The sequence below is a fragment of the Cupressus sempervirens genome, chromosome 4 (genome assembly GCF_028749045.1).
Source record: "Cupressus sempervirens isolate cs-2001-9-10 chromosome 4, ASM2874904v1, whole genome shotgun sequence".
In the NCBI taxonomy this organism is placed as follows: Eukaryota; Viridiplantae; Streptophyta; class Pinopsida; order Cupressales; family Cupressaceae; genus Cupressus; species Cupressus sempervirens.
The window spans coordinates 71,164,359-71,179,765 of NC_143121.1; the positions used below are offsets into that span (position 1 = coordinate 71,164,359).

Consider the following 15,407-nt stretch of genomic DNA (forward strand, 5'->3'; position numbering starts at 1 on the left):
TAAAATAAAATAATTAGTTGTCATATAGTGATATCTGAGTAGAATATCGGAAACCTAAAATTGCAACAATTGTTTGAACTAATAGTATTTATTTTCCTTTTTCCACACGTCTTCTCTGCTCCCATTCCCATACTATAAGCAGGAATCTGAGCTGTTTGCACAGCCCTTGTTGTCATTGTTATTGATACTAATAGTGTTTGACAGTTGTGCATAATAAATAGTGTAGGGTTATTGGTGATATTTGGATGTATGTTACAATGCGTGTTAATTTTTAACCCACGAATACTACCTTCGTAATTACCTCACGATAATCTGCATCCCTATTTATCACAATTAAAGTCTCCACCACGTAAGGCACAAATCTGAGATTCTCTGTTTTTTTCACATTGAGAAGTGAGACTGCTTGCTAGTGTTATAAATAGGTGCTCTTATCCCCGCTCTACTCCACACCATTATCCAACGATCTCAGTATATCCTTGCCATGGATTCTACAATTTCTAGGCAAGAACCCCATGAGCCTGAAAGTACTCTCTTATCTCAGCTAAAACTGTATGACATTATACTCGGCCTATCTAAGCCCATGGCTCTCAGAGCTGCCGTTTTGTTGAATATTCCTGACATAATTTCTTCCCATGATGGCTCTCTAACCCTAGAAGATATTGCTGCCCACATTTCAGCCTCCAATGAATTAAGCCCGCCTTGCATAGAATATCTCTTTCGCCTCCTAAGATTTCTAGCAGCCCACCATGCCTTTACTGAGATCCCACACCATGAGGACTTTAGGCAAACTAGATATGGTCTCACTGGCCTTTCTAAATTGCTTGTCAAGGAAAATAGTAATGAAGGCCGTAATTATGTTCCATTTTTGTTGGGGTCAACGAGCCATATTGCCTTCCAAGGGTGGATGCATCTGGAGGAGTCAGTGTTAAAAGGAGGCTGCGCCTTTGGGAAGGCTTTTGGTATGAGTAATTGGGATTACGGTGTAAATGATCCTGATGCAAACAGGACGTTTAATGAGGCCATGTCTTGTGACACTCGTGCTGTCATGACTAATGTTGTGGAGATTTATGAGGAGGGTTTCAAGAAGATAACTTCTTTGGTTGATGTTGGGGGAGGAGTGGGCTCTGCCTTGTCCATCATTGTGGAGCATTACAAACATATTAGAGGAATCAATTTTGATCTGCCCCATGTTATCTCTTCCGCACTTCCTATTGCTGGTAAGATTCACTTTACTTCATTGATCTGATGGATGAACAGCTTTCTAATAGTGGACGTTGCAGTGCCAAGAAGAATATCTTGGCACGCATCTAATAGGTCCTTTTTTTAAAGCTTTATTTAAAGGAAAAATTGGTTCACAAAAATGCAAGTAATTTATTAATTCATAATAGTTTATATTTAAGTTTTTTTTAAAGTTTTTATAATTCATTTTTAACACATATTTTGAATTTTTATGTGAATAATTTTGTAGTTTTCATTTAGAAATTGGTTAGGTTATAGGAAATTTCATTCTCAGATTTAGCAATATTGCTTAAGTGGGTTTGAAACTTGGTTTTAACATAATACTATCACTTAAGATTTGCTTTTTTGACAACAACAATAAATTGTGAGCCTCTTGTGCGAGGGATCTACGCCTCCTATGATGAAAATATTAGTTATTTTGATTTTAAAAGCTATTAGTTTATATATTAAAATATATGATTTATTCTTTAATATTATAATTTAAAATACAAACAAATTAATTTTTATTTTTTTTAAATCATGTACTTTGTTTAATATGATTGTATATAATAATTATTTTCTAATTTCTAATGAAAAAAATATGGGTTTTATTTTACTTTTAATATCAATTCATACAGATAAATAATAATAATATATATAATATATCTAAGTTCTTTTTATACTAGTTTTTATATGAAAAATAAAAATTATTTTATCTTGTTAATAATAAAATGGTCATAACTATTTTTCTATGAAATTTGTGAAATTTAGAATCTCATAGTAAATTACCTTTTTTATTAAAGAATTACTTAATAATATAAAAATTAATACTACTTCTATTAGTTGTTTATTATTATTATAATAGTTTATACATCATAATATTTTGAGGCTAAAATATGCTTTGTTACTTAACATTGTAGGAGTAGAGCATATGAGTGGCAACATGTCTGAGCATATTCCACCAGCTGATGCCATTTTTATGAAGGTATATAATCTTATGTAGTATTTGTGTCCAATTTTTATTATTTTTAGCTAACAATTTAATTTAAATTGGAAATATTATTGCAGTGGGTTTTACATGATTGGGATGACGACAATTGTGTAAAACTATTGAAAAGGTGCTATGAGGCCATACCCAAAAATGGAAAAGTTATAATTGTGGATGCCCTTATTGTTGAAGGGAAAAAAGATGAAAGTAATGAACAAACATATCTAAGAGAAGTAGGATTGACATTTGATATGGGAATGATGGTATTTAGCAATGGTGGAAAGGAGCGATCTGAAATGGAATTCAAACAAATTTTTAACAAAGTGGGTTTTCAAAGCTACACCATCTTCAAATTACCATCCTCTCATTCCATTGTTGAGATCTCCAAATTCTAGGTCAATAGAACTTAATAGTACTTCAACAAAGTTAGTCATATTAAAATAATTTTCTATAGAAGATCTATATGTGATGTATAAGATGATCGGCACATGTTTCAAATACTTTGTTATGATTATTATATAAATAAAGTATAGTCATCACTCAAAGAAGGATATGTACTTCATTAATCTTAGGGGAGGGACAATGAGTAGTTCCTAGACCTTGTTAGATGGATTTAGTTTCAAACCACTTCTAGTAAGCTGATCTTTTGTAGCTCTTTCTCTTTCTTGATTATGATGTGAGAATTGGAGAATGTTACTAGCCCATTAGTTATTTTTTGTATAGTGGTTATATTTATAGTCTTAAATGTTACTATATCCATGCTTGGTGGTTTCAATGTTTACTAAAATAACATGATTTCTATTAAACCAAATCTAACAACATAATAGTTTTTTTTTTTTTTTTTCTTTTATAAGATTTTTTCTTGTGTCAAATTAGTTGATGGTAATTTATAGATGATGCAAATTAAACACATTTTAAGCATAAATTAGTTTTATATTTGAAAGCATATGTATTTATTTGAAAGTTTCCTTTGTTAAAATTTTAACAAACCACTAAACATTATTAATGAAATAAAGGAAATACATGATTTCATATACATTTTTTGTTTGTGATTTGTTCTAATATTAATCATTAACTTATTTTTTGGTTAAAATTCATTTAAATGTGAAACCTAACCTAAATGAGACTCTTGAAATTTTAAATTCTCCTATTTTTGAATTAACAAAATGAATAAAAAGCATTAAGTTTATCAATGTTGTAAATCCAAGTCAATTATGTAGCCTTATAGGTGAAAGATTTCTTGATGTTGTGATGTAAAGGTGGCTTATAATTGAGTCTTAGTGACAATTCAATATTGTACTTGTTGGTCAATGGGTCCTTGGTCTACTATTGAAGTTGAATGGCTCACAAAGAGCCCACTAAGGATCAAGTCTTGATGAGTGCAAAACTCTGACACCATAAGGGATGAGGCTAGGATCGTGTCCTGGGTGTCAATAAAATATTTTTGTATTTTTTATTATAATTTTTCTTTGTTTTTTAATATTAATATTTATTTATTATTAACAGTAATATTACATGCCTGATAAGTAAGGTGACATCTCATGAGATCAGTATTCAATTAGGTATAATTTTTATTAATAGATGTAAGAAAAGGGTCAAAAGATAAACTTACATAAACATTTATAAATTCATAATCTATAGCTTTTTTCAGAATGCATTTTTATATTAGTTCCAAATAATAATTAAATTATGTTAAAAAAATTGTTTAAATTTAATTATTTTTAAAACCAAGATTTTATTCAGATTACAATTTACTATTATGGCAGGTACACGCCACTATGTGGCACTTGTTTTATTAATTGTTTACTCACAACCTTCCATTAGTGTAATTCTTTGTTACCTTAAATTTACAATGATTCAATTAAAATAAAATAAATATTTGTATAAGTTGATGACCTTTCTAAAAAAATCTTCATAACTTGATCAAGAGTGAAAATGGCAAGAGTATTGTAGGAGTAATTTTCTACCCAATCACGAAGTTGTTAAGCTTCCCCGAAATCTTTTTGACTTGAAAGATGCCCCACATAACATCGAGGAAGTCTTAACAAGAGAAACTAAGGAGAGTAATGAAACTATGTAAGTAAAATAAATCTACTTTATAATGCAAAAGAAACTCTTCTTTATAATCTAAATGCATCCCAAGAGATCCATGGTCAACCCAAAAATCATGTCAGAAGAAATAGTTATGCAAGGTGGAAATTAAGTCATTAAGCAACATTACTCTTCATTCACTACCATATCATGGAGTCAGATTCTATTCCCCAAACATATAAGTTATATGCATAGAGAGATATTTCCAATATTAGAACAATGTAATGTAATTCTAAATTCTAAAAGCCTACACCTTTAAATGATAATTATAGATATCAAATATACACCCTTTCCATGGATTCTACATTTTCCATTCCTCAAAGCACCCATATTTCTAGCCAAGAAGCCCATTGAAAGTGCTAAAATATAAAATAGATTGATATTATATATATTCAAATTTTCATTGGATACATTTGGATACAAATTGAATTGAAATCACATTGATATCTGAATAGCTTTATATAGCCATATTTTCCCTTAAATGCACTACTTACGAGAATACCTTCCCATCAAGTAAATGTTCAACTAATTTATTTATTCAATCTAAACTTAGAAATTAACCTAATTAATGCAATAAATCCAATATTCCTCCCTTATTACATTAATCTAATAGAAGTAAAAGTTGTAAAGGTTTTAACCCAACACTCTAAAAACTTTGATGAAGCTTCTTCGCTAGTATTCGTCATTGAAGACTTTGATAAAATGATATCACTGATATTCTTTCTTACTCAAGAAGATTTCCCATGCTTTCACCAATCTACACCTATTAAAGACATAGTTCCTCCAAAATTTCACATCTCTTTGGGGTGTGTATAATGTCTCCTGTAGTGCAATAGGAACAACAGTCACTAATATGACTACACACAAGATGTCTTTCCTCCTCTCTCCTTGGAAGGACAATCATGTTGCCAATCCCTCTCTTTTCTCTAGAGACACTAATAGGTGCTTCTCATGCAATAATCATTTGTAAGCGAGGTTGAGATTAAAAATGTCCTCCTACCTCCATTGCCTCCAACCACTTGTAATATCTTTTTCATTCTTTAATACACAAATCTTGTATCAATTCTAGGCAACTATCATGCAATCATCATTATTTGTATGCATTGCAAAATGGCAAAAGTGTGTCTCACCTTCAATTGCAACAAAATGTGTATTTTCTACGAGTGAAGTATTTTTAGGGCCTAGGTTTTGAATAGAGAGAGAGGAGAGGAAAAAATTACAGAGATGGAAAATGACCTATTGTGCATTGAACTGGCTATGATTGATGGCAGTGTGAGGAAGCTCTTGGTTTGGTTCATTATGAGAGAGGGTGGTTTTATCCCATTCCTGGAGACCCTCAATGGTCATGATGAGAATTGTTCTATGTAGTTTGTTAACTCATGGGAGAATCACAAGGTGACCATTAATGGTATCTCATTTCATGTTTCAGAGGAGGTGATTGCTATGGAAACAAGCATGGTGATGAGGGGAAGAAAATGGTAGAAGGTGACATGGGTGATTGATGAAACCAGTCTGCAATGTTTCTTCAAGGATGGTGAGGAACTAGTTTGGCACAGAGGGGGTTTCATGAGGGAAAAGCTTCCTAACCCATGGAACGAGGTTTGTCTGATTCTGATGAAATATCTTACCCTAGAGGAAGGTATGGAGTTTGCTACTACTACCATTTTCCTCTTCTTAATCATTTCGAACACCGTGATTTTATTTCAATTCCCTTCTTCCTGCTGCATGATCTTGAAGATTTTGTTGTGGATGTGAAAGATAAAATGAGAAGGGGGGTTAATTTTACTATTCTGCACCAGGGTCTAATTTTTAGGCTGTACTAATTTCACCTTACCTTAGTCCCCCTAGGATTGTGGAAGTTGATATTCCTATTCACTTGAACCCCAGGCCCCAAATGTTCCCCCTTAGGATTACTGGTCCTAGAGCCCCCACCTCTTTTCCCTCTCCCAGTGGGTCCCCAGTTAATCCTCCCCCCCCCCCCCCCCCCCCAGGGGAAAAAAAGGAAAGGGTAAGGAGAAAATGAAAATGGAGGTAGAGGATTAGGAGAGAGGGGGAAGGAGGAGGTCAAGGAGGTTGGATAAGTCTCAAGCTAAGAGTAAGTTAAGGGAGGGAGCCTCATAGGAGGAGGAATCAGATTCTGAGGATTTGGGCTACCACAATAGAAGAATGAAGGAGAAAACTATTAACTTTGGTAAGGGAGGTACGGAGGAGGTGGAAGAAGAGATTTTTTATTCTTCTAGGTCAATCTTAGGTAATGGCAAGGAGAATAAGGAGGTGTCACATGTCTCGGAGACGGTGGTGCTTGGGTGTGTGGACCTTACTAAAGATCAATTCCCCAAAATGGTGGATAGGATGCCTTCCCCCATTATGATCTCCTCCCCTATTAAGGCAGATTCTAAAAAGGCCACTAACCCCCTTATTGTGTAGGATACGCAAGCTAGCAACGACAGACATATAGGTGTCTTAGATAAGGCTGGTAATGTGCTACGAGAGATAATTCAGGCACTAGAGGAAAGAATTGGATTGTTAACCAAGTTTATGGTTAAAGTCACTCATGCGGCAGCTACCACTCTGTGCCTGTTGAGGGGTCCTAAAGGGGACCTAACAAGGGAGGACTCCAAGCTACTTTATGACTTCCTAGCAGAAGACTGGGTGAATGTCCTCCTGGGGAAGAAGGAGGTCAAAAAATCTTAAGGGCTTCCCCCCCCCTTTTTTTTCTGCATGATGTTAAGTTGCTAGTTTATAGGCTTTTTTGGTTTTAAGACTGTCATGCCTTTGTTTGTGTTAAATGACTTCTGTTGACTAACAGGCATTTTGTTTAAAGCCTATAGATATCTTTATAATTTTAGTATAAACTTATGTTGCTTGTTAACGGGCATTTTGTTTAAAGCTTGTAGTTATTATAGCATAAAACTTTTGTTTTTGTTTTAAAAAGCATTAGGGGTTAGTTTTGTTTTGATGGTTATCTATTGGTAGTTGTCCAACTAGTTTGTAATGGACCAGCCCCCTTGTTTTGGCTGCTTTTATTTCAAAAACAAAATGTGTATTTTTCTTCAACTTCCCATCAATGAGATCTTTGACCTGCTGAATACAATTCATCTTTACATGTCCATTTTGTTGACAATAAAAACATTTAAATTCTCTTTTGGTAGGAGCACTAAATTTCTTTCTAGCAAATAAACCACATTCTTTAGTAATATGATGACTCTTATGAGCTCTACTTCCTTCATCAATTAAAGAATAAATTATAGTTTCTAGGCCAGGATTCATTTTGTTCAAAGTGAAAACAATATGATCAAAGCTTGAAAGCATGCTACTAAGTAGGATTGCTTTGGCATCATCATCATCAACTTTAGAGTTCACGCCTGCAAGTTGATTAAGAAGTGAACGAAAAGTACTTATATGTTGAACCATATTATCACCTTCATTCATCTTCAATCCAAACAACTTTTGTTTTATGGACATTTCTACACTAGAAGCTTGCTAACCAAACTAGATGGTAAGCCCATCCCATATTTCTTTTCCACTTGTCTTTGACATATTAATATGATGCAAATATGCATCTAATAGACCAAGTCCAATCAATGTAGAGGCCCTATGATCTTTAACCATCCACTTTGTTATTCCATTTGCATCTTGGGGTTCCTAAATGGTTTTATTAACAATGCTTCATAGATCTTTTTCAATCAAAAGCAATTGTATCTTAATTTTCCATGTGTGAAACTTAGGCCCTTCAAATTTGAGAATTGTAGTTAATTTATCCATTGTTTAGAAAACAATACCATAAAAAAAAAATTAATTAAAAACAAAGCGATGCATGTAATCTGCAATTGATCCCTATCTTATTCCTGATAAGAAAATAATTTGCACAATAAATCTCAAACTTCTCTTCAATATAAAATTGTAGAAGATCTCATTGGCAAAAGTTAGCATCTAGTCATCAAAAATCTATTACATGTACTATTCTCCCCCATCGATCAACCTGCTCTAATACCAAATGAAAGTGCTAAAATACTAATATTATAGATTTAGATTTTCATTAAATACATTTAGATACAAACTACATGAATCACATTGATATCTGAAGAGCTTTATATAGTCTTATTTTCCCCTATAAAACTGCCTACAGAAATAATTTCCCAATAACTAATTATGAAACTAATTTATTTATTTAATCTAAACTTAGAAACTAACCTAATTAATATAATAAATCTAACACCCATAAGCCCAACACTTTCTTATCAGGCCCCGTTTGTTTGCTGGAATTAACCTGGAATAGGGAAACGGGAATATGAAAATTGGAATAAATCTATTCCAATTTTGGTCCAAAATGAGAATAAATCAAATTCTAATTTTTTTTGGAATTCGATTTATTCTCATTTTGGGCCAAAATTGGAATAGATTTATTCTAATTTTCCTATTCCCATTTCCCTATTCCAGGTTAATTCCAGCAGACAAACAGACCTTCACCTAAAACTCTATGACATCATACTCGGCCTGTCTAAGCCCATGGCTCTCAAAGCTGTCATTTCCTTGAATATTCTGGACGTAATTTCTTCCCATGACGACTCTCTAACCCTAGAATATATTGCTTCCCACATTTCAGCCTCAACTGAAACCCCACCTTGCATAGAATATCTGTTTCACCTCCTTAGATTTCTATCAGCCCACCAAGTCATTAGTGAGATCCCACACCACGAGGATTTCAGGCAAACCAAATATGGTCTCATGGGCCTTTCTGAATTTCTTGTTAAGGAGAGTAGTAGCGGAGGATGTAATTATGTTACATTTTTGTTGGAATCATTCACGAGCCATATTTCCTTCCAAGGGTGGATACATCTGGAGGAATTTATGTTAAAAGGAGGCTGCGCCTTTGGGAAGGCTTTTGGTATGAGTAACAAGGCCATGTCTTGTGACACTCGTGTTGTCATGGGTAATGTTGTGGAGATTTATGTGGAGGATTTTCAGAAGAAACTCCTTTGGTTGATGTTGGGGGAGGTATGGGCTCTGCCTTGTCCATCATTGTGGAGCATTACAAACACATTAGAGGAATCAATTTTGATCTTCCCCATGTTATCTCTTTGCACTTCCTATTGCGGGTAAGATTCACTTTACTTCATTGCTTGATGGATGAAAAGCTTTCTAAGAGTCGACGTCTTATTGTTAAGAAGAACCTCTCAGCACACATCTACTAGGGTCCCTTTAATTTACTTAACCAAAATACTAGTTATTTATTTATTAGTTAATATTTGGGTTTTTCTTTTCTTTTCTATAATTTATTTTTAAAACATGTTTTGAATGCTTTTTTAATAATTTTGATTTTCCATTGAGAAACTGGCCCGGTCATAGGGAACCTCATTTATATTTAAAGATTCAATAATAATACTCAGTGGATTTGAACCTTGGTCTCAAGAACAATACTATTACTTAAAACTTTCTTTTTTTATAATTAAATATTTTATTTATTTAAATAACAATAAATTCAGTTATGTTAATTTTAAATGATATTAATTTGTATATAAATATCTATTTTCAAGAACTACTTAATATCATGCAAAATAATACTAATTCTAATAGCTCATTACTATTATAATACTTTATACATCATAATATTTTGACAATGAAATATTGTTTGGTTTTTAACATTGTAGGAATAGAGCATATGAGTGGCAACATGTTTGAGCATATATCACCAATTGATGTCATTTTTATGAAGGTATGTAATATTATGTAATATTTCTGTCAAATTTATAATATTTAGCTAAAAAATTAATTTGAATTGGAAATCTTATTGTTGTGGGTTTTGCATGATTAGGATGATGATGATTGTATAAGATTGTTGAAAAGGTGTGATGAGGCTAATGAAGAAAAATATCTCAAAGGAGTAGGATTCACATTTGATATGGGAATGATAATATTTAGTAGTGGCGGAAATCAGAGATCTAAAAAGGAATTCAAACAATTTTTTAGCATTTTGGTATAATATTTTTATTGTTTCAATCTATTATTTTGTTGTCTTCAAAGTTTTTTCTCCTGTTTCTTGGTCTTGTACGACCATGCATAGCCTAGAAAAAAGTGTATTTATTTTATGGAAGTGTATTAAATTGAATACTATTTTAATTTCTTTTGGTTTGATATTATTTCATGCACTATTGAGAATGTTATCGAAGTTTTGGTGAAAATTGTTTGTAACTACTTAAAACCCTAATTTAGGGTGACCAATTTTGGAAAAACAATCATAAGCACTTTTGATTGCACTATTGGATATTACTATAAATTGGAGAAAATTTCTATAATCACCATTTCTATAATCTAACAATTCAATTGGATTGGTTATCAATATTTTAAGAGTTGTGAATGACTATTTATGACCAAAATAAAGTATATCTCCCAGTTGGACAATTCTTGGCTTTTCTTGCAAGCAATGGATAGATGAAGGGTTTAAATGATTCATATTTAATGAATAAGAGATAGATATAAAAGTATAATATATTTATATATATGGAGAATATATGGTAAGGGAAATTTGATTGATGATTGTATTGGGAAACGTGTTTTTGCCTCTAATATGTTGAAGATATTGTGTTGATGACTGAACTCTATAGTTGATTTGGGGTTCGTTGGTGGATTTGCATGATGATATACATCATTATTGTTATCCAAGCTAGAACACATTGAGTGTGTGGTTAGATCGCTAAAGGAAGAAACTCACACCAGGACCTAACCTAAGATAGATTTTCTATTTTGATTTTTCTAATGATTATGGTTGTAGGTGCTTATCCATCTAGATGTAAGATGGAAAATGGTCTAGGGCCATATGATATGGTCTATTAATTACCAACTACTAGGGAGATACGAAAAGATGAGAACTCCTAGGTAGGCTAAATAGATTGTTGATGAATTGATGCAACATAAAGAGGTGGACATGAGGTTGGTGAAACACAATGGAGGGAAGAAAAATACACTCCATTGGCCAGAGTAACAAGAAGGTATCTTGAAGGAAGATTGCATAAACATATGGACTATGAAAAAATAATGGAGAGTAATGAAAAGACAAAGATGAATGAAGAAAAAGTGAAGATCCCACTCAAAAAAATTCTTGTAAGTTATTTTCATCCATGTTTCCAAGGGACATGGAAACTTTTTGAGTCCAGGAATATGATGCAAGAGCACCTAGAAAAGGCATAAAAGGAGTCTATTGTGAAATAAAACTCAAATCATACGTAATCAAAGTATATTTGGGTACATGCAGGATCATGGTGTGCCAAAAACTGACAATGTGAAAAAAAATAGATTTTGAAAATGTCTAAAAGCATTTCAATTTGCTCTGACTTGTTTTCACCTATCTAGGTACCAAACCTAGAAAGTAAGGCCTGACCCTTATCGGATATCCGATTTGATATCAGATACCTGATATTATATCGGATATCCAATATAATATCGGATACCCAATAACAAAATATATAGTATGAAATATATATATATAAAGTAATATGAAATAATAAATTAGTTATTATATTATATAATTATAAAATAATAAATATATATTATATTATTTATGAAGATTAATATATTTATATTTCAAAAAAAATTCACAAATATTAATATGAGTATAATATAATATAATAGTATAGTATAGTATAGTATAATATAATATAATATAATAGTATAATATAATATAAGATAATAGTATATAATATAATATAACATAATATTATAATATAATAGTATAATATAATATAATAGTATAAATTATAATATAATATAATTTAGTATAATATAATATAAGATAATAGTATAAATTACAACCCACAAGGTGTTTCAAAAAAGACAAACCACAGATTGACGCGAGGTTGATGTGTCAAATATCAGATATCCAGTATTATATTGGATATCTCACAAGGTGTTTCAAAAAAGACAACCTGCAAATTGATGTGGGGTTGATGTGTCAAATATCGGATATCCAATATTATATCAGATATTCGATATAATATCGGATACCCAATATTTGCCAATTTTTATAATAAGAAAAAAAGCAACCCACAGGTTGTTATCATAGTGAATCTCATGCCCAAGGTTTTGAATATCAGCTTCCATATCGCATATCCGATATAAGTTTTTTTTTTTTTTAAAATCAATTTTAATATAAATTTAATAAATTTTATCATGAATTTGTTAGTTGTAGTTGAATTTGTTAGAATTTAGGGTTTTTTTGACAAAAATTGTTAAAATTAAGGGTTTTTTTAATATAAATTATGTTTTGCAAATTAATAGGAATGGCTAATCAAAATGATGACTCTAAGGCAAGGAATACTATTCCTCATAACCCCCCACCAAATGATCTAGTGCCCCTGCAAAAACCTCCACCAAATGACCCTTTACCCCCCCCCCCCCCCAAAAAAAACCCTCCTCAAATCAAGGATTTGATAAATGAAAATATCACTAAATTGAGGGGTTTGCGAAGAACATATAATAATGTACCCACATTGGCTCCTATGGTATACACGTTAAACACCATAGTGGATGACATTGAAACCCTTACCAACCAACAAAATGTCGCACTTCATTGGCATGATGAAATGCATGAGATGTTTGATGATGGCTTCGACTATGATGAGGTTGCGGCCCTCAATATAACTAAAGAGGATTTGGCTAGCCTTTTTGCAAACCCAAAAATTGATATACCAGTCAAAAAAAAAAACCCAAACTATTGATTAAATGGTGCACAAATGATGCCATACGTGCAAACTGTTGCGATCATTAGTGGATGGTTTTTTATATCCCTCTACATAGCAATTTAGAGGTGCCATTTTATTTCCTTAGAAAATTATATGCGGAATTTGTGTTGAAACTCAAAGTGAACTATTGGAACATGAGGCCCAACATGGGTGTAGGACTAGGAGCTCCTCAGGATAGACCCTCTTCCTAGTGGAAGAAAACTAGCACTTTTGTCCCCCCTACTGATATCTCCCCCCCTCCTCGGGTGCAGCATCCTAATATTATGTCAAAGGCTAGCTCTTAGATCATTAGAGCCATTCATAGGCTAAGTAGCCTATTGATATCTCAGGCTAGGTCAGTCCTACCTCCCCATGTTGATGATGTTGGCACCAATCCATCATCAACTAGCTCATCACACGTTTGTGTGCCTTACACTTGCATTATATGCAAGAATATTTTCTTGGCTCCCATAGGTGATCTTCTTGAGTATCATTTTGTATTAGACAAGGATACACCAGACACACATGTAGAGGTTGTAGACCCTAATGCAAGAGAGGAGGGGAATGCAGAGGCATGAACTCCTTCTATGTCAGTATGTGTATACATTTTTCTATTATGACATATGTGATTTAAAGTTAATTTTTATAATAGAGTAATTTTAATTTTTAAGCCATACTAATTTATACATGTATGTGATCTTCATTCATGTTTAGTTGATGATCGAGGAGGACCTTAGACAGGTTGATGATGCCACACTCTTGACCATTTCATTTGGCCTTGAGACATCTATGGTACATTATGTTGTGTTCTCATTATTTTTTCTATTTGATATTGTAGCAAATATGGTTGCTAATCTTTCTTTTATCTTGCAGGTACCACCTATCCCTGGGGGATAAAGTGTGGGGGATGAGCCAGCACCCATTGACAAAGGAAAGGTAATTAGGTGCTTTCTATTTGATTAAATATCGATGCATTCTTGTAAAATGTTTGTGGTAATGAAATTTAATTACATTCTTTATTGTATATAAGGTGTGGCTACTGGCAATGAGCCCATATAGATTTCGCATCGTAGATGCTCAGACATTTCCATTTGCACCGAGAGCCCCATTATATGTATAAGTATCATTTATTTTTTATTTTCGTTATCATCATAAATAAATTCAAAACTGATTTTCATGATATTAATAGCTACTATTTTGTATCTCATAGGAGACTCCTAGTGCACATGAAGTTCGATGGGAGAATTTTGTAGATTTGATGATGCAGCTCCACTATATCTTGAGGGGGAGCCTACACTAGTAAGTTTTCATTTGAATTCATGATTAAATATGTTATAAATTTAACATGCTATGAATTATAATGCTATAGTTTAAGTTGTAGATTCATCTATCAAACATATTTGAACATACATAGCCGACAATCAGCGAGGTATGAGCATTGCCGAGGGCATACGAGAGGACTCTTGACCGGCGTAGGAGATTGATGAGAGATGTATTTATTATGAAATTTTAATAGTATAAATCTTCATTTAAAAAATGATCATTATGCATTTGAGTAATTCAATGGTAGATACAAATAATCATATAAATTTAGTAGTCTAACTTTAGGTTTTCCTTTTTTGTTTATGTAGGAGGCATCTGATCCACCTAGTGCAGTGAAGAGGCTGCATTTTGATCATCCACTAGCACCCTAGGATATTATAGTTGTCATAGAATGCGTCATGAGACATTTTGAGATGGCATATGCCACATTATTTATAGAAACATTGATACTATACACATTCCAATGGCATGATCACCCACATTTTGTATAAGGATATATGTATTTTGATATATATTTGTGTACTTTGTCTATGGATACATGATCTTTGATACATATTTGTGTAATTTGTCTATGGATACATGTATTTTGATATATATTTTTGTCATTTATGTGCACAATGATATACATGTTAATTTAGTATCTAGTATTGTTTAATTTATCATGGATCATGTGTATCATTCATGTTTATGGAATATCACTAATTTTGATCATGTTTGTTATATTTGATTCAAATGAAATAATTTTTTAATAACATTTTAACAACTTTTATTATCAAATTTGGATGCAATGTTTAATTTGAAGTGCTATCATGACATAAACACACTTGTTAACCTTGTACACAAGGTTCACATAACCCATACTGATCCACTTAACAATACTAGCTTCATTAATCATGCTATAATTTCACACCTTATATACATGTTTCCAACCTTGTATGGTCATGCTCAAACCCCTAACTAACTCTTTGCACTCATTTTCACTTTACAAGAAAAAGTTGCAAAATTGCAATTTTGAAAAAAAAATTATATAACTTTAAAATCTTAATTAGATAAGTTCACCAAACTTGGTA

The 15,407-nt window shown here is 32.4% G+C and overlaps 1 protein-coding gene and 1 pseudogene across 1 annotated transcript; both read left to right on the forward strand.

Annotated features, from left to right (window-relative positions):
• The first annotated feature begins 481 nt into the window (after nt 1–481).
• Nucleotides 482–2,601, forward strand: LOC149559993 ((R,S)-reticuline 7-O-methyltransferase-like). The gene is made up of 3 exons (XM_089823528.1): nt 482–1,217; nt 2,139–2,203; nt 2,287–2,601. Exons 1-3 carry the CDS (start codon nt 482–484, stop codon nt 2,599–2,601), a joined length of 1,116 nt encoding a protein of 371 aa, XP_089679654.1.
• Nucleotides 2,602–5,521: 2,920 nt separating this feature from the next.
• Nucleotides 5,522–10,280, forward strand: LOC149559994 (inositol 4-methyltransferase-like; annotated as a pseudogene).
• The last annotated feature ends 5,127 nt before the right edge of the window (nt 10,281–15,407 follow it).

What these genes read in the sequence shown, in the direction of transcription:
- LOC149559993 (XM_089823528.1), top strand. Translation starts at nt 482, where the DNA reads ATGGATTCTACAATTTCTAGGCAAGAACCCCATGAGCCTGAAAGTACT. An exon ending in TTCCGCACTTCCTATTGCTG is followed by an intron (nt 1,218 to 2,138) that starts GTAAGATTCACT and finishes TTAACATTGTAG; the next exon opens with GAGTAGAGCATATGAGTGGC. An exon ending in CTGATGCCATTTTTATGAAG is followed by an intron (nt 2,204 to 2,286) that starts GTATATAATCTT and finishes ATATTATTGCAG; the next exon opens with TGGGTTTTACATGATTGGGA.